The sequence below is a fragment of the Brienomyrus brachyistius genome, chromosome 8 (genome assembly GCF_023856365.1).
Source record: "Brienomyrus brachyistius isolate T26 chromosome 8, BBRACH_0.4, whole genome shotgun sequence".
NCBI lineage: Eukaryota > Metazoa > Chordata > Actinopteri > Osteoglossiformes > Mormyridae > Brienomyrus > Brienomyrus brachyistius.
In genome coordinates this window covers 2,961,321-2,980,993 of record NC_064540.1, presented here as the reverse complement: position 1 = coordinate 2,980,993, position 19,673 = coordinate 2,961,321, and the positions used below count along the sequence as shown (strand labels likewise).

General features: G+C 43.3%; 1 protein-coding gene across 1 annotated transcript; it reads right to left on the bottom strand.

Moving 5' to 3' along the window:
* Positions 1–98: 98 nt before the first annotated feature.
* On the bottom strand, positions 99–18,356 carry LOC125747422 (SWI/SNF-related matrix-associated actin-dependent regulator of chromatin subfamily D member 1-like). The gene is made up of 13 exons (XM_049022658.1): positions 18,142–18,356; positions 8,474–8,646; positions 8,320–8,362; positions 7,824–7,946; positions 7,210–7,332; positions 6,767–6,883; positions 6,543–6,644; positions 5,648–5,809; positions 5,056–5,153; positions 4,832–4,967; positions 2,529–2,651; positions 1,987–2,088; positions 99–1,587 (listed from the first exon to the last, which is right to left on the bottom strand). The coding sequence occupies exons 1-13, from the start codon at positions 18,322–18,324 to the stop codon at positions 1,534–1,536; spliced, it is 1,539 nt and encodes a 512-aa protein (XP_048878615.1). The 5' UTR covers positions 18,325–18,356; the 3' UTR covers positions 99–1,533.
* Positions 18,357–19,673: the final 1,317 nt, after the last annotated feature.

The window sequence follows — 19,673 nt, the reverse complement described above, 5'->3', positions numbered from 1 at the left end:
TTAGATCACACAGAGAACTCTTGCCGAGACTGGAAATATTTTCAAGCAAAAGTCTTTAAGAAACCGTGTTCTACTGGCAGGAAGAGTAAAAGCCGCTGTTTAATTTCAGGATGATTTTTTATTAATAAAACTTGGAAGCAGCACACAGCAAATGAATGTAGATGTTCGGTCCAGTGGTGAGCTGGTAGGGGTCTCGCGAATCCCCTTCCCAACCCAATAAAGACTTTTTAGGTCATGAATGAAGCTTGAAAATACAGGAAACCAAACTATACACACACACTAAAGTTCGGTCCTATAATTTTCCAACAAATACGGACTGAATTCCAGATAAAGATCTTAAATATGACAACTTTACTACATATTATACAGATTATGGCTTTTAATATATATAAAAAACTATGACAACACAGAAGAATCAGCAGTGATCATCTGCTCTGACATTTATGTTACTACGGTATAGACTATATAAAATCTTGGATTACAGTACTAGGTTTGAGAACGGCAATGGTGATATTAACGTAGTATGTGGATGATGAGCAGAGCAAACAATGGCCCGGTCTGCTAAATACCGTTTCAGTCTTCCTGTGTGAAGTATTTACAGCCTTAGAGAGTTCTGAGGTACAACATGCTGCTATCCGAATATTCCTGTAACATGGGAAAGCAGGGAAAGGAGGGTTGGGGGTCTGCCACAGGAGAATGTTAACTTTTAATAGATGGAGAGTCATCAAAAAAATAAAAAAAAAAAAAACTACAGAAACAATGAAATTGTGCCTTCAAGACAAGTGAAACACATCACCTCAATTACAAGGGTCTATCTTCAGGTTTCAATACAGAAGAGAAGTACACCACACAAGAAACTGCATATCCCCTCCCCTCAAAAGAAAAATACAAAATATTTGGGGGAAACAATTAGGAAGAGACAGCGCACAGACTATTAGCATGTCACTTCTGTCATCTTACTGCTAGGATACAAAGTGTGTGATAACTTCCCAAAACAAATTCAAGAAGACCCAGTTTCCCAAAAGCACAACACGAGGGAACATTTCGGGAACCCAAATATTTTGTGGACCCAATATAAACAGTCTACTGCTCACAATGTGAACTCTCTCCCAAGGCTAGAATGGAAATAATAATAAACATTCATGGAGATTAGTTTATGAATGTAATATTGTGCTTGGATGTGTTCAGCTTTCAAATCTCTGTGCTCTAAGGGCTAAGCACACCGAGCTGAATAAGAACTAACCTTGTTGATATGGATCTCCACCCAAACACAACAGCACGATAGAAAAGATTAAAAGAAAGAGGGTGAATTTCTAGTTTAGAGAGGATAAACTAATAGGAACTGGTTTTAAAAATGGTCAGGAAAGCAGGTTGTATGCGTGGAGTGAGACACTGCTGTCGCTGTAGTCAGAAGAGGCTTTAAAATGGTCTGTTACAATCCAGCAGTTTCTATATCTGAACACATGTGTCCTATGATGGAAGTAACATCCCAGGCCCCTGCTGTTTCTGTAGTCCTCCCCGGATTCTCTGCGTCTATGTGTTTCTGATGCCGAGAGCCTGTTCCAGCTCTTGTCGTCTCTGCTGCACCTGAAGGCACAGGAAAGACAGCTTAGCAGCTAGAAGGCATCACAGACCCAGCTCGTGTGGGCGTTTCGCTCATCGCCAGGTGGCTGTATGAGGCCAAGTTCAGCGGAGGACCAGGCTGATGTGAACCTCAGACCAGACCCTCCCCCGTGATTAACAAACCAGATTAAGAGAAAAGGAACACAGGGTCTTTACCTACATCTGCGAGGCAACATCAAAACTCAAAGCATCAAAGCTGCATCATTTAATATAATGTCAGAAGCGACACTGCCTGAATTACAGGACGACAAAAGACAGATGGAGACCCGAACATCTCTTGCGCGATCTCCAGTCTTTTTTAGATTGGGAATCATGCTGCGTCCCGTATGGTACCATATCCCTGCTCAGGACCGCAATCCATACCTTTGAGTAGAAGTAGCGACACACGGCTTCCTGGGCCCAGGGCTGAAAGTAAAACTCCGCCCTCCTTTCCTCTTCAGGATTCCCGACCACATCAGTCATGGTCTGCAAGCAAACAATCCCCGCAAGCAATTTCATCACCAAGACTCTCGCTGCTTCTCTCTCTTACCTTTTAAACCAGGGGTTTGGCTATCTTATCCAGAAAGGGCTGCTGGGTATGCAGGTTATCGCTGCAACTCCCTGATTACTAATTAGAGGACTGATTGGCTGAATTGTCCTCACATTTGGGTTTGAACAGCTGACTTAAAGGTTGTCCCAAAAACCTGCATTCACACTGACCCTTTGTGGATAAGTTTGCCCAACCCTGATTTAGAGATTTGTTTGACACTGACTTGATGAAACTCAGTCATATGTCAGTTAAATTGCTAGCCAAACGCAGAGGTGTAGTCGCTAGCCAGACTCATCTGCCCAGAAAAGCCAGAGCCCCACCCGGAGCTCCACAAAAGGAATAAATAACCACGTGCAGATGGGAGCCCCTTACTCACCTTCAGGTCCCTGCATTGCGACTGCAGCCAGTCATTGATGAAGCCCTGCGGGTCCCGGGCGAAGCTCAGCATGAACTCTCTCTGCGTCTTCAGATGGTTGATGGTCTCGATGGTCTCGTGGATCTGCAGAGGGCAGCAGGTGGTGGATGGGCTCTCACCCTTACAGCCAAGGCTACCGATTCAACAGCTCATTCATCATCAAGTACATAGCGTACGGACCTACATATCAGCCTTTACACATCACAGAAAAAATAAAAACTGAACGGATTCACTTTAAATGAAAAACTCAAAACTGCTTAATCACTTAGCATGATACAACTGTGACTAGTTGCATAATTTTGCCTAATTCATAATTATAACAATCCTAACTCAGTTGAATAATCCACAAGGTAGGGAAAGAGTAACTAGACAATCAACAGCACTTTGGCCCCATGTTTGTTGGTTGCCTGGGTTACCAATTCAAGTACTCATGGGGGGGGGGGGGGTGGTGGGGGGCAGCCATTTCCCATGAAAACACCATTTCAGCACTCCCATTTAATACCTGACACTAGACACACTGGAGATTAAAAGAGCCAATGACGTTTTTTTGATATGCATCTGAGCAGGCTATTAAAATGGGTAAGAATAAAATCTTCCAAGGCAGGGCAGCACGGTCATTTTGCAGAACTTTCAAGATGTCAACTTCTATGAAGAGTAAAAGGGCTAAATCACCATTGATAATGAGCTGAGATAAGCTCTGATAATACTCTGATGGTGAGGGGGGCTGAAAATGGCATTAAAGAGATGATCATTAACGAGGCGTCTGAACATGTCACGACGTGTCAGGATTGTTGCATCAGTGAAATTCCAGAGTCACTTCAGACGCACCAATGTGGAGGTTTTCACATCGGCCCAGTATACATGAGGCTAGGATTTGCACTTAGGGGGCTCGGTTATCCGTAAGTTTCACGCTGCACCCTAATACGCGCATGTAGATAATACTAGTGGTCTGAAGGGGAAGTCGAGAGGCACTTGATCACACTAACAAGACAGCCAACGCTGCTGTGGGCGTGCACCGGGGGGGGGGGGGGGGGGCAGACAGGGAGATGGGATTATAGACCAGCACTTTAAGATAGACTTCTTTAAATACACTCAATTACCAAAGCAAATGGTTTTCCTTGATTATAACGAGTAAGTGGCTTAAAAAACCGATGCGATATAAAGCAAATGTGGGGCATCGGGGTCTTTGTTGGGTCACAGGCCTGAGCAAACAGCATTGTGGGGACAAGCGATTCGTACGTCTAATTAAATGAGAAAAGACATTGTTAAAAACAGGGGTGGGCAGTCATATCCACAAAGGGCCGGTGTGTTTGCAGGTTTTTGCGATAACCCTTAGTTCAGCTGTTCGAACCCAGGTGTGAGGACTCGTCAGCCAATCAATCCTTCCATCAGTAATATAATTAGGGAGCTGCAGCAAAAACCCCGCACACACAGTGGCACTTTCTGCCCACCCCTGGTTCAAAATCAGAGTGCCTGCTGCAGACATTGACCTGGGGCCAAGCACTGGTGGCTTGAGGTCTAGGTTCTGCAAATCCAGTTGCTTAACTGGGCAAAGGGGCTGTGTGGAGTGTCACTGGAAGAAGCAGTGGTGGAACTGCAACCTACTGTCATGATACGCGTCAGCTGAAAACATTTCAACTCGTCAGGATTTCGTTGTAGATGGACGACGAAGAGTGGAAGACTACTCTAATTCTTATGGCACTCATAGGTTGTGTGTGTGGGTAAGTGAGGAATGCCCGAGTCAGGAAGCAGGGTCGACCAGCATCTAGTGGCCTGTACTACGAAGTGGGGTTACTGGCTTATCGGGGTAACTTTTAAGGTGCCATAGCTTAAATGGACTTCACATTCGTTCAGTTACATTTTGCCCAGACTACCTTAAATCCAACAAGTTACCCTGTTAAGTCAGTAACCCCGCTCCGTAGTACAGGCCCCTAGAACAGCTGGGGTTTAGGGCCTTGCTTAAAGGCCAGGTGGTCCCTTACGATCAGTCTGACAGCCACATGCCCAATATCGTAAACTGCAAAGCTACACAGTACCCTAGATGTGCTATGATGTTAAACTTTCCCGTCACGTCTAGCTTGTGCCAAGTCTATACATATTGATTTTATAAAAAAAAAGGCTTGATATAAAAGATTTATGTTTGCTCTGCACCGAAGGTTATTTTCCCTGCATATACACAAAATTATACAGCATGGAAGAGAAAAACAACAGTTACACAAATACAGGCTTAACACTGAAGGGACGCCGCATCGGATTGCTGCTACCTTGTTGTCCAGGCCAGCGATCTCCTGCTGGCTGGCGGTGGACAGCAGGAAGGAGTTCATCTGTGTCTTGAGGGTGTCGTCCACCTCCACGTCAATGTCGTAGCAGGCCGTCTTCTTCTGGTCATTGGGATCCACGCTAAAAGGAAGCGTAGACGTTCACAGGGGCCCTGGATTCCAAGGCCGCTGACTGACTGCCGGAGGTGTATGGGGGGGGGGGAGTTTACCTTATCACGTGATTAATGATGATTGGCTCGGGGGGCATGAGCAGGGCGTGCAATCGCTGCGGGATCTCCGAGAACTTCATGCGCTGAGTTTCAAATATCTGCAGGCATGGAAATTGCAACTATTCCAGTTTCTCAATGATTTTTTTTTTCCCCCAGTTCACCGCCAAACAATCATCAATGATGAAAGATGGTCGTGGCAAGAATAAAAACGTTGAGAAACAGCATCTAACAGCGGGTCGGATTACTAAACATGTACTGTGGGATGTTAGACTGAACATGCCACCAAGAAGGAAAATTAAGTTACTGATTATTTAACCAGAATATCGACAAATATTTACATTGCAAATGATCAAAGTTTGACAGCATCTCCATATCATTTAGAGGATTCAGGCTGTTTTTCATGTCTTTTCATGTTCTTGAAGCTACAACACTAATAGGCCATGCATGAACACTTATGTGATTATGTAAATAAGCAAAATTAAAAAGATTAAAAAGAACTGAGAATGCATGAATGCAGCTCACTGCGAACACCGCGAAGCAGACACTCGTGTCTCCGGCATAGCTGGCACGGGCAGCCGCATGTTCTTTTTACCTGCTGAAGATACTTATCGCAGTTTATGAACTCTCTCTCGTGGGGGTCCTGCAACTTGTGGTTCTTCACATACTGCCACAGCGCCTGGATGATGACGGGCCGGGTTTGCGTGTGGATACCCAGCATACGAGCAAGACGAGGATCCAGCTTGAACTGAGGAGGCTGGGAGCATCAATGTGGGGGGGGGGGGACGACCAGATGATTAGAGAGACAAATTCATTATCTACTATTGCAGACTGATTATTTAAACCCAGCAAAAAACTTAGGCGGCATAAAAACTGAACTAAACTATCGAGAATGAGTCCAACTGAATATTCAATTTCCCGAGAAACCCATGAGCTTATGGTACAGTATCTCCTGTTTTACAATTATGTCAAATGACCACAACATCTTATTGATAACTCAAACCAAGCTTTTCATTTTAGAGATCAAGTGCAATACAGTGATTTTATCAGCCTACAGCGGAAGTTACGTTCCAGACCCATCGGCGATAGGTGAAAATCTGCGATATATAGCGGGGGATCACTATATATTGTATATATTCCAATTTTGTATTTTCCACCCATTTCTATGAGTCTCATTTACAGTTATGAGCAGAAATCAGAAACCCACTGACCAGGTGTGAGGTTCTGCCCTTCCAGATTAGGGTGGCAGAATTCTGGGAATTTTACTGTTAATTCCTATACACTTCCGTTAATTCTAATGGAAAGTTTCCAACTTGGAATACCTCCAAAATTCTCCAGCTTTACTTCCCATGGAACGGACAGTTTCTGGAAAATGTTCCACCCCTTTGCAACACTATTCCACCTTCATTAGAGGTAACTGTGTATTACGTGAACATGCGACCACTTTCAGGGATCCGAACAGCTCCGATCTGTCCATCACCAGCCTGTACCTGGTAGTCCAACATGAGGAGCACAGTACAGCGCACCCCCACATCTCCTGGCCTTTTCACCTGGAAGCCATCCGTCTCCTGGGTAGTGGCCGTCCTGTGCCACTGTGCGGGAAAGGGATGGGAGAGCCAAGCATCAAGTTCACTATTGCCAGAAACTCATGTCCATTCTTGGAGTGACCCCACCCTCTGTTTTACGCAGGCCAATGGGAACTGAGCCTACATACCTCCACCAAGTGATTATCAGGTCCATACAAATCTTTGTCCAATTCGATCACTAGCGATTTAAAGAAAGAGGAGAACTTCCTCTTCTGTTTAGTAGCTTCATACTTGGATACAGCCGTCTGAAAGAACAGCACACAAATGCTTTCTGCTTGCGCCCACCTTTTATTAAGAGTCACGTGACCAAAGAATGGCTCTACAAGGCAAGAATTTACAACAGTACCTAAGGTGTGTCTCATGCATTTTTCTTTTTGATCATTCAATAGTGAAGACCGTGCACAAAAATGAGTATGAATTATGATTGAATTTCTCAAGAAAAATATCTACAGCATAACACAAAATATCTACGTAACAGAATTACACTGCGCACCGAAATATCCCATTAACACAGAAGATTCAGGGGAAAGTAGACCTTAAGGCAGGTCTGCCCTGTGACCGTGTGACTCACATCCTCTAGCAGTCGTCCCTCAACCCGGAGCTCCCATGATGCAACAGTGCCCTCCCCATCCTCAGCATCAGGCTTGGCAGGGTTGAAGGTGTTTGAAATAAAAATTCTAAGCTTCCTCTTTTGCTACAAAGGGATGAAAACATCAAAACCCATTATTCACATCAGCTATTAGAGTGAATGGGTAGCGTTTCTCACAAAAGCAAATTTGTAGGGTTTGGATTTCATGTTTTCTACCTTATTCTTCAAAAGACGGCCCAAAAAATAAAAAAGGCTTTAGTGAAGTCATGTTTCTAAGGACGCGACCTGAGTGAATCGCTGTGTGTGTTCACGGCAGTTGTTTGGAAATTCAAAGCTCCTCTTGGACCAAGGTCACATTCCAGCGTTTCTAACCACCACAGACTAGACTGCTTTTTGCTCTTAAAATTTTCAAGAACATCCCGTTTTAAAACAGTGTCAAATACAACGAAAAACTTCAACCTGAAAATTTATAGCGAAGTTTCATTACTACAAATAACAGGAAAATGGTTTCCTCTACTCAGATGCAGTGTGTTGGAGGAGGGAGATGAAGTCCTTAAAATGGCAGAGAAACGCGTTTAGTTAAGTCGATAACCTACCTTGATCGGTCTTTTGAGGGCTTCCTGTATGTCCAACCTCTTGCGCATGATTGTCTGGTCAAGTTTTCGCTCAAAAGCCAATAGGTCCATGTATGCCTGAGATTCTGGGACCAGCTCTCTGATCTGTTACACAGGTAGGGAAAAACAATTAGCTTGAACACTGGAACCAACAAACCTACAGCTTTACACTTAGAACATCCATACAAGTGGATATTTCACATTAGCAATTAGGATCAAGATCCCTCATGTACAGGGCATTGGCATCCTTGCTATTTGCTGCTATTCAAGGCTGTGAGATATTCATTGACAGAAAGTTAATTTGAGCTCTATAAAATTCTCACACACTTACCGAAGTGGCATACATTGAGTTCACATATACTGGAAGAACACTCAGATATATTTATACATGAAATCATGTTTACTCGGATACATGTTAATAAAACAGGTAATGTTTATACAATGTTAATAAACCTACTCCGTGACTGAAAACACTCACTCTCTGAGGTAGAATTTTATCAGCCATTTTCTTCTTCTTGGCACTGTGTAGCAGAAGAAAGATCATTAGAACATCATCACCCGAAGACCTGTTGTTAAAGATCAGGGTTCGTAGCCCGTCTCGGAACCCAGCTTAGCCCAGGTCGAGTGCTTACTGCTGGGTACGGCTCTGCTGTTGAACTTGCTGGATCTGCTGAGGGGCGGGCCTCTTCCGGGATGGGTCCATGATTGGCATACCAGGCCGCGACACTGGGCTGGCGCCGTATCCAGGGGGTCCCATCGAGGGTCCCTGAGGGGTCATGCGGCTGGAGGGGGGCATTCCCGGCCTCTGTGAAAGGGACAAAAGAGGCATGTTCTTACTAAACAGGCTGCATGATGTAGCTTCGATGGAACCCGGCAAAGACAAAGGCAGGCCGACCAAGGACAGCAACTAACAGCACGCGCATCCTAAATCGTGCATCCAAAGCAAAAAAATAAAAGCATCACACCATGCGATGCTTCAGCGATGTATTATCTAACATTTTTCACCGTTAGAGAGCAGACCCACACCTTCGCAGGGATATGCTTAATCTGTCCCTTAAACACCACGCAAAAGCAACATAACCTGTCCCTTATTACTGCACAATATATCACAGGGCTAGCACTCCATCACTGAACACCTGCCTAATACACCAAACACCAGCCCGTCCACAGCCGCAGAGGTCTAACAGTTTCACAAGCACTATTTCTATGGACCTCAAATGGACTTTTACCCATTGATAATTAAGGATTCGTGCACTCATTTCAAGGAAGTGTTTACTGGGCGTTTCTTAATTTTATTGGGGTGAGGTGAACAAATTTATAAATGCAATACGGCACTGCAAAGCTAGCCCTGGCACAGACATCAAACCAAAACATGCACACAGTTCACATGCCTGTTTTGCATCACATAGCTCTGGAACAGAATCTAAAATGACATCAAACCAGGTATCCTGACAGAGCAGCTGGTGTACAACATATTTTACCAATGAAACTGCATCAACTGACCACCTCGGAAATGCCAAGAGTCAGGACATTTTAATACACTTTCTAATAAAAGGGGGCGTGATCCCTCTATATTCAAATGATCTAGCCCCTCTACATAATAAGAAAAAACGGAGTCGCTAAGGAACAGTGCGGAAAAGACACGGAAACCTGGATGTGGAGCCTCAAGTTACATGTGTGGAAGGGGATAGTTGATAAAGAGCTAACAGGCTCTTTATCTACCAATACAAGAGAATAAGGAAGAACTTTGAAAACAGAACTGATCCCAAATAAAGCAGCTACTTGATGAAAGTAGATAAACAGTACAGTATGGTAGGGCAGGTGGAGCAACCTTATCCACAAAGGACAGTGTGTATGCAGGTCTTGAGATATCCTTTAGGTTAGCTGTTCAATCCCAAGTGTGAGGACTCTTCAGCCAATCAGTCCTTTAATTAGTAATCTAATTAGGTAGTTGCAGCAAAAACCTGCATACCCGCATCTGGATACGATTGCTCACCACTGACCTAAGGTCAATATTCATTTTCTTTTACTAAATCAATACTAATAGGACAAGATGCTGTTCAGGCACCGACAAGAGAGAACTACCATTCAGTTAAATGACTGAAGTCATGAGATTAAGGGATTATGATCATTTTTGACATTTCACGCATCGCTCACATAAGAGTGGTGATCACTTTGCATTCATGCCAACTTTAAAAGACAGAGGCTGAATCTGATAGAAACCCCACAAAACAAAAAGTACATCAGTTAAGAATGAACACTACATGATTGCAGGCGAACTTGAATATCAACAAACACACTAATGTGTTGCAAGCCTGACCAAGATAAAAGTGTTTAGAAGATGGACTTAAAGACTGCCAGGTTTTTGCTGACATTTATGAAAAGATGTCACTGAGGGATCCTGTCCACGTGAATTTCTCCTATTTCAGATCCTACATCCATCTATCCATCTTTCAACTTATTAACCTGGTCAGGGTCACAGAGGGTCCTGGTGCCCAGCCCAGGCAGCAAGACTGGGATACACTCTGGATAAGATGCCAGTCCACCCAAGAGCCCCCAATGGAAGCACATGGACACTATGGACAATCCTGAGAAACACATCAGTCAACTGCATGTTTTTATAGAGTGGGAGGAAACCAGAATATCCAGAGGAAACATGCAAGACAGGGGGATAACAGACTGGGATTTGAACCCCCTACCCTGTAGGTATACAGCAACACATCTACAGAGACGCTCCTTCAGAACCGATATAGTTGTTAAATTCTGCATGAATAAATTTAATATGACTACCAACTGCCTCTAGCTTTCCCGGATTCTGTGGCAGGCTCTCTTAAGGCCACAGGGCTGATCACTGCACCCACAAACCACTCCAAAACCGTCATATTAAAATATTCATAGAAGTCGCACTGCTTCTCTACAGCGTGGCGAGCGGCGTGATAAAGATCATTCCAGTCATGGAGGATTGATGATTACACCAGTCTCCCTTCCACACTACAGCCGCCCATCCTAAAGGGGTTTTTTTTTCTCCCTCCTACTCTGCGGCAGCGTTGACCAGAAAGCCTTTAACGTTCAGGGAGTCCGGGCGGGAGCCGTGCCGGTGGTCTCCCCTGAAAGGCATTTTGATTCCACCCAGATCAGCATAATTAAACAGAGACCAAGCAGCACCACGGTAAGGAAACCAGGCTTCAGCAGCTCTCAGTCTGAGACACCACCATGAAAACTCATTAATTTAATAAATGAAAGAAAAAGGGGGAAAAAGGGCTCACCGCCATCCCAGCTAAAGACAGACTTTCATGAATGAAAACAGGGTTAATTTTTAATAGGTTATTAGAGGGGAAAGAAGATGAACGTGAACGCTGTTAATTAACATCCAATCAGTGCCATGTAAGAAGCAGCCAAGGATCGATGATTAAGAGCACGGCAGGGCCGCGGAAAGAGATCGCGAGGGATGCGAGAGGCAGCGGGGGGCGTCGCACTCACCACGCCGTGCGCCAGGAAGTCAAAAAGCCGACTGCGTGTCTCCGAATGCATGGCTGCTGCGGCGAAGGATCCCTCTCTCCGGGGAGCAGCTCCGTCGCCGGAGCCTTTGGACGTGAGACACGGGTGCCACATCCAGGCGTACCCGTCTCCTCGCTCTCGCTTGTCCCGCCGCGTCCCTCCCGTTCCCTCCCTAACCCCACAACCACCCCCCCTCCTCCACAGCCACCTTGGCAAACAAAGCGCCTTCGCGGGTTTGCTGCCAGTTGCTCCGCACGCGGCACACGCTCCTACCACACCTGGGCAGCGTTAACAAGAGCCCGGACTACGTCATCACCCGCTATAATCTCCCAGGTCCAAAACCAAAGCTTCGCTACTGTTCATTCATTTTCTCCCATGTGCTTCGCTCTGGCACTCATCTGAGAGGAGAAAACACTACAAGGAGCCCAGTTTTCAAATCAAGGCCATAAAATGACTCCGTATTTATCTACAAACAAGCAGATTTTTCATCACTTTGTGGGCTGAAAACAATTAATTTCGCCCAGTATTAAAAGTAGTTTTCTCCCCCCAGGACCAGGTGGACAAATCTCAGTAAAAATGGGAATCTGGCCAAGAGAAACCTCAGCAGAATATTATTTTAATATTCCGGCACGTCAGTGCGTTCATAAATAAAAGCCTCACCGCTACCCCCACCCCCAAAGACTCGCATTTATACAGGACAATCGGCGTTTCTCTAGCAAGTGCTGATCCTCTGTTTGATTTCAACTCGGCAGTGTTGAGGCGTGAGGAGCGCAGTCAAGGACATGGGCAAACAGAGACAGAACATCTTTTCAGGGGAGCAGCTTCTTACAGACGAAAAATAAAATACAACAAAGAGTACAAGGTTTCAGCTGTGTTTACAGCCATGGATGGGCAGATTCACAGAATTAAAAAGGACCATTTATGCTTGTACAAATACTCATTAACACACCTAAAATTACTGAAGTCTCCCTTGGAAAAATAAACTGCTTTAAAGCTTGTACATCTCAACATGCCACACAGCACATATGCCATTTATGTAGACACTATTCAAGATGTATTTGTACCACCATCTCTTACTGCTATTATACCAACATGCTACATGGAAAACTGCCCAGGTAAGAAATTTAATTCAAAGACTACTCACAATAAATTGGCATGATGTGGTTTAAATAAACCCACACTGCACCGTTTTATAAAGTTAATCCTCTTACTGTCAGCATGTGATGCCGTTTGACTCTGAAGCTGAGGTCAGCCATTTCACACACACATACACACACACACCTTGAAGAATTCATTCGGCAATCGATTATGCCGGTTCGCACTGCTGGATTGAACATTTCCATTTTCCGTTTCAGCTTTTATTGAGTAATGTAATTTACCGCAGCCTGAACACATTCCAGAAAAATGTTTATAGGAAAAGGATACTACTAGAAACGGACCTTTTAGAACTCAATGCTACTTGACTGGCTAAGCCCTTTGTTAGAAGTTCAGCTAAGTACATAATCCAAACTCAAGACCGGCTGATGGTTATAAAAATAGTGCTGTAAAATGAGGCAAGACACAAAAAGCTACACAATATATCAGTTATCGTATTAGTATTAGCTGATGTTCTTTAAAATTCAAGACCCTGGCCCAGTGTGCCAACCTTAATTAATGCTGCCGCCCAATATTTAAACTTGAGTCAATGTACAATAGAGCAGCACCACAGCTAAAGACAGAACTACTAAAATAAAGGATTTTAATAATGTATTGAATGACCAGCCATTTTCTGTTATGGTAGACAAGGGAATTTGTCGCCTTATTCACCACTTAGAACCTCGCTACAGTCTCCCAAATCGATGCAATGCTTCATTTGTTCTTCAGCATTGTTGGAAAGTAAAGGGACCGCAACCCATTTTCAAAACCTTCCACTGACGATCCTTTTAAAGCTAACATAGCACACTGCTTTCCCTCACCACTGGCAGTGCCTTCTCAAAGACATAGGTTTGATTTTAACATATGTAAAGGACCAAATCAGCCCCAAACTCCATGCCCCCCTAAACACACATTGTGCTCCCACAATATTGGTAGGGACATGTTCCTATTCAAATCTAGAAAAAGCATTATGAAGCATTATAAATCTCTGAATTCACTGTTCATAACAGGACATGAAAGACGTCAATCCCCTTACATCTGCCAACCACCAATCCTGGCCAGCAATGCATGAGACGTGATTGAGTACAACCTGAATGAGGTGCCAGTCCAACACAGGGAACACAAGCAGACAGTTACAATTAGCCAAAGACTAATTTCCCCACAACACATGGGGAAATAAACCCCACACACACATAGACATCCCTGGAAGTGTGAGGTGACCACTGAGCCGCCCTTGAAAAACATTTAATAGTTGATATTAAAACTTAATACACAATACAATGCTAGTCATTAAAGAATTCCTTTCACCGACCGAATTCTGCTGTTAAAGGCTGATAAAAATCAGGTTCACCACCACACAGGAGAGGTACCAAAGCTCAGCCAACCAAGGCCACAGCCCTGAACATTTCAGAAAAATCACATTTTTTATTTCTGTGACATGAAATAACAGGGGAGGGCGCTTATCTAAATAACTATTTCAACAGAGGCATTGATGGGGAAGGTTTAGCAGAAGCCAGAACACACTGTACCTTTCAAAGACAGAGCATCCCTTTCAACAAGGGAACACAGAGCAGAGAGAAGAGATCCATAGATTTCCAGAAAACGCTGGATAATCATGTTGTCTTTTTGGGATTACACAACAGGCATATATAATATAGGATTATATATATTAAAAATGCTTACTAGCTCCTGCAGCTTAACCAGCAGTTAAGCAGGGTGCCAACAATGCAAAGGTTGCATGTTGAAATTCCCAAAAAAGCACACACATTTAAATGCATAAAAATTTTATTAGGGAGACGAAATATTTTTGTAATTTTTATTCTCAAAAAAAGTTTGTATATGTTTTATGTCAAGCTCCATCAAAACAGCTGAAATTGAACGCGCCCATGATGTAATTGGAAGAGCTTCTACAGGTAAATGATGTGCTACAGCACTGGTTTGTTCTTTGACGCTAAAATGTCAACTAAAAGTTCAACATGTCATAGCGTAAATAGGCAGAAAAACAAAAGCGATATACATTCAGCATTAGACTCTAAACCCATGTAGTCTGTGTTTATCCAGTGGATCAAAAACTAAACAATGCTTTCATATTTCACTTTCTTTCAGATGTTATAAAGTCATAAATATAAAAACATATATAAAAGCATGCATTGCTGTTTATCTAATAACTTCAACAAGTTACCAAATGGATGCAAAATCAAAGACAGTCATTTCCCCCATGCACTAACCATGTATTCCTTCACAATACTAAGCTATGTGTTGTGTTATCTAGACTCAAACATTACTCTGTATCTGATTTTCTCTCGCCTTGCCTTGGTCTTGGTCTTGTTCTTGGTCTTGTCTCGATACACTCTGGGCTTGGTAATGACTTGGTCTCGTTTTAGGTGGTCTTGACTACATCACTATGTCATTGTTGAGATTAGGGTTTTGCCCATTGAAATGAAAGGACTGTCCCCATAAAGATTACATTTCTGTAACTGTACAAAGAGTACAGGTCTGTGTGTGTGTCACCCATGTCTGTACTGCAAGCTACTTTGGATAAAAAAGTCAACTAAAGTTAAATGTGAATAGTTGTGAGTAGACCTTCAATGGTTTAACCCTAGAAACTGAAGTAACAGATTCATAAGATTATAGAACACATAAATTCATGCAACCATGTTAAAAGCTAGACATCGCATCAGCTTTGTCAGAAACACACAACTGTTACCTACCCTGCATGTATTGGCAATCACAAGTTACAGGTAGACTTTTTATAGTTCAATATTATGTACATATAATGATTAGCTGGTTTAACTTGGATGCATCTGTCAAATCCTGCTATAGTTCACTCAAATATGAATGCCTGCAAACCAACATTATGGCACCCACAGTAATAATTTGAAAGGCTAGTTATAATAATAAAGTTAACAGGCATTTTATATATTATGTCTTTCATATGCTGCCATAGCAGGAGTCCAGATTCAGGCAGCACATTATTCTCAGAGAAGGTACAGACGCTTCTTTACTTATGAACTGTCAACGTATAAACTTTCAGACATATGAACGAAGAGGACTGCAAGTCCAAATTCTGTTCATTGGGCTCCCGTTTCCTGTCCACATCATCAATTTTTTTTTATGCGCGCCAGTTCCACCTAGAACAACTTCTGGCCACTATTCCCACCGCACAGCAGCGTAGCGTAAGTACTCCAAGCATACTAGTTCTTTGTACTTGCGTATACCGTTAAAACTATTCTGAATAACGACTTATGAACATTTCAAGTTACGAACGGCTGTTTGGAACGCATCTCGTTTGCGAGTAGAGGAGCGTCTGCATACAATATAACAACTCTCCAACAGTGCATAATTTAAAGCTCAGCCTTACTCAAACACAACAAGAAGCGTTTTACTGCTTTCACATTCAAGTGAGAAATTGCACTATTCGTCTAGCTTGTACGTCACTCTGGACAAAAGCACCCGTGAACAAATAAAGTAGCAAGTGTGTTCTAGGACAGAAGGAATAGAGCCAAGAAGAAAGGGTCCCTGCTACCTACACGTGATCTGCAGGTTCTGCAGACTGTCACGTTCCTTCTGCTTTGTACGCAGCTGAAGGCCCATGCAGAGAATCACCCATTTATCGTCACACACATAACCAACGGGGGAAAAAATGCTTGATTTGCTTTTCAGGCTTTTTCTGTGATGCCAGTCTTCAACAAGGTAAAAGCAGAAGAGAGGGGGGAAAAAAACCATTACTTAGCAACCGATATAAAAGTCAATATTTTAACAAGCCTCCGGGCATTCGCTGCAGGCCCCAGGGCCGCCCAGGGGCCCATCACTGATGTTTACCACATCAAATGCTCTTCAGAACTTTCTACAGTCATGGCAAGTAAGAATGAAGTAGAACCAGGCAGGATTCATTTCTTAGGATGTTACAATCAGGAACTTCATATACTTCTACTTAATTCCAACTAGTTTTCCTCCTAGGCTTATTTCAACATAAACAGCTGATTTATTTCACAAGAGATACACAGTTACAGCTGAATATTAAGGATTGTTAAATAAAGAAAACAAAGCTTAATTTCAAATAGAACCACTAGAGAAATCTCTTGCAAAGGAACAATGAACGATGCATGACTTGAATATACTACACACTAGCTTGCCTAGGGTGTCACATGGGTTTTGACTGGCTCTGTGGCCACTACACACGTCCACAAGATCTTTAGAAATGACATCATGACAGCAGATCGACAGATTTGAGGAGCTCAGAGGATTTCAGGTTATCAGTAACATCACAAAAAATATATCGGTTATCAGTGTCATGGTGCATTGTGAATGACCACCATTATCGTTTGATATAATGACCAATGTTGTACCTTTCAACACTTACAATGAAAAAGTAACTAAAAGATTAGTGGCTTGAGAGAGAGAGAGAGAGAGAGAGATTTATGCAGAAAGAAATTTAGGTACTGGTTATTAGGTGCCCATTAAGTAATGACTCAAATGCTTGGTTGAGAGCTAAAAACCACAAGTTGTAATTAAATCGCCATATCTGGTATTAAATTGCTGATTAAAGTAAATGCTGACTAACTCCTTAACTGTTGAGCTGAAATGTCTCAGACGGGAGAGCAATAGATTGAAGATCTAAAGGGACACTGTGCGGACCAGCGGGCTAAGCCTCTGTGCCTTTGACTGGAAGGTCCCCAGTTCCAGCCCGATAGTGGCAGTATGGTCATGTCTGTGGGCCCTTGAGCAAGACCACCCCCCCCCCAGCATCATGGGCGCTGCTGCAGATGGCTGCCCTTCACTGCCAAGCTTGCTCTCACCTATATGCGTGCGTCATAGAGAGCAAGATGGGGTATGTGAAAAAAGAATTTCCCCACAAGGGATCAATAAAGATTTATAATTATTAGCATCCTCCATGACGGCCTGCCAATAATCGGTACCCACATCTCAGTGGACAGTTCACTGTAACCCTGGAATACTTTGGTAGTCCGGTTTGTATGGCCGCAAATTAAACACGACTGTGAAATCCCAAATAAATACAGTATTTCGCATTAATTTCCATGGCTTGTCGACTACTGCCTGTGGTGCATTTATACATTCCCGTATAAAAAGTGAAACAGCACTCATATAAACCTTCTAAGCAAAATCGACTTAATTCTACCATTCCGATACTTTTTACGTCGCACGATGTTTGACTAGTAAACCAATATTTGAAAACATCTTTACACTACATATTATTTACTATAATATTTTTGCAGGGTTTAACTGTCTTTATACAGGACAGACTACACCGTTAATGACCCGGGTAGTCATGAATTAATGCAAACACAAACTAATACAATAAATGGAAAATATAAGCAACAAGAATAGAACGCATTTTTTTTAAACTTTGTATTAAGTGCGTACTATTATGCATGTTTAGTTAAAAATCCTACTTTAATCTTAAGTATACGCGGGTAACGTTCGGTTTACACTAGAAACTAGGTTAAAACGTTGCAGTACACAGCGCTACACATTTCACAGCTTATTATACATCAAAACCAGGTATAGAGTATGTTAGAGGGCTAGTTAGCTATTCATATTTTACCACTAAAATCTGGCTTTTACTTATTGGTAGAAGCGCATCCCGGTTAGCGTCCCAGCCTCCCTCCAATTCCCTTCCCTTTGTTCCCAAAGCCCAGTATCCTACCGGGTATCCAGGCCCAGGCATCGGAGAGCGGTACATGTGGTTCTGTGCTGCAGGCGAAGGACCCATTCTTCCCGACGGAGTTCCCGGGCCCATACCGGGAGCACCGCCGCTTATCGGGGGGCCGGGGCCCATAGCTCCGCCGCCTCCCGTTGTCGCTGTCTGGAAGCTACCACGGGCCGCCATTTTCTCATTAGACAGCAATAGGGCTGCCTGTCCGTAACTAGGTGACTTGAAATATCGCGAGAACAGGTTTATTTCATTTGGCGCTCGTGCGAGTGGTGCGGTTTGTGTGCCTTAGTCCGCAGCGAAACTGCTGCAGTCCTGGTGTACTTCTTGTGATTGTGCTACTGAATTTTTCTTAACCAGATATAGACATGATTATCTTACACGATTTGGGCGTGTCTCCATAAAGTCTGGCTGAATACTGTCTACAAATCAAATTTATGGATCGTATCATTCTCCATTCATCTTCCAATTACTTATCCAGTACAGTGTCACAGAGGGACCTGGATGTTAAGCCGGAAACAGAGGAGACGAGGCAGGGGATGCTCTGTACGAGATGCCTGCCCATTATAGACCGACTCAGTTACATATTTCTGATATTTTTACCATTACTTTTTATTAGTACAATTACTTTTGGACTGACTGTGCATGAGAAATCATTGTGGTACTCATTAGGATGCAAATTAACATTGCATTAGGATGGAAAACATAAATAATGCTGTAATTAATTTTGTTGATTATATAGGCATTGATCATTTTTATGAATTTATTTTAACCTGTGTATACATTTCTTTGTCCTAAATTCTCTCTGTTTAATTTTGCATTGTTGCTGTAGAGCCTTATAAAGCATTAAAATCAAATAGCAGTGATACTTTATTCAGGGGAGTTCTCTGTTTGCCTACCCCCTCTTGCTGTCCATGAGGCACACAGACACATATACAGGTGAGAGCAAGCTTGGGGGTCACAGCACAGGGTCTGCCAGCATGCAGCACCCCTGGGGCAGGGGGTTAAGGGCAAGCAGGGGTGCCACTAGAGATTTTGGACCCCCCCAACCCAGACCAATCCAGTTAAGTTCCAAATATTTTAGAGCCTGTGGAATCTTTATAACTCCCCTTCCTTTACAGTGCCCCTGCATAGAAGGTGAGAGTATCTACAGTAGTAAAACCCACATTTTTAAATTGTCCAGCACTGCATTCAAGTAAAAGGTTGCATTCTCCCAGAAGCACTTCATGAATCAATTCACACTGGGTTGCTTCGCAAACCATTTAAAGCAATAACTTTCATTTTACCCTCATGACGACCAAATACATTTTTTAAATTACAGGCATACTCTCTGCTTTGGGGTGGCATGGTGGTGCAGTGGTTAGCACTGTTGCCTCACACCTCTGGGACCCGGGTTTGAGTCTCTGCCTGGGTCACATGTGTGTGGAGTTTGCATGTTCTCCCCATGTCGTTGTGGGATTTCCTCCGGGTACTCCAGTTTCCCCCCACAATCCAAAAACATGCTGAGGCTAATTGGAGTTGCTAAA

Coding starts and splice junctions, on each gene's coding strand:
- LOC125747422 (XM_049022658.1), bottom strand. CDS start 18,324: ATGGCGGCCCGTGGTAGCTTCCAGACAGCGACAACGGGAGGCGGCGGA. Junction 6,884..7,209: donor AGGGACGACTGCTAGAGGAT/GTGAGTCACACG, acceptor CTGTTCTTTCAG/ACGGCTGTATCCAAGTATGA. Junction 5,810..6,542: donor TCCTCATGTTGGACTACCAG/GTACAGGCTGGT, acceptor TGATGCTCCCAG/CCTCCTCAGTTCAAGCTGGA.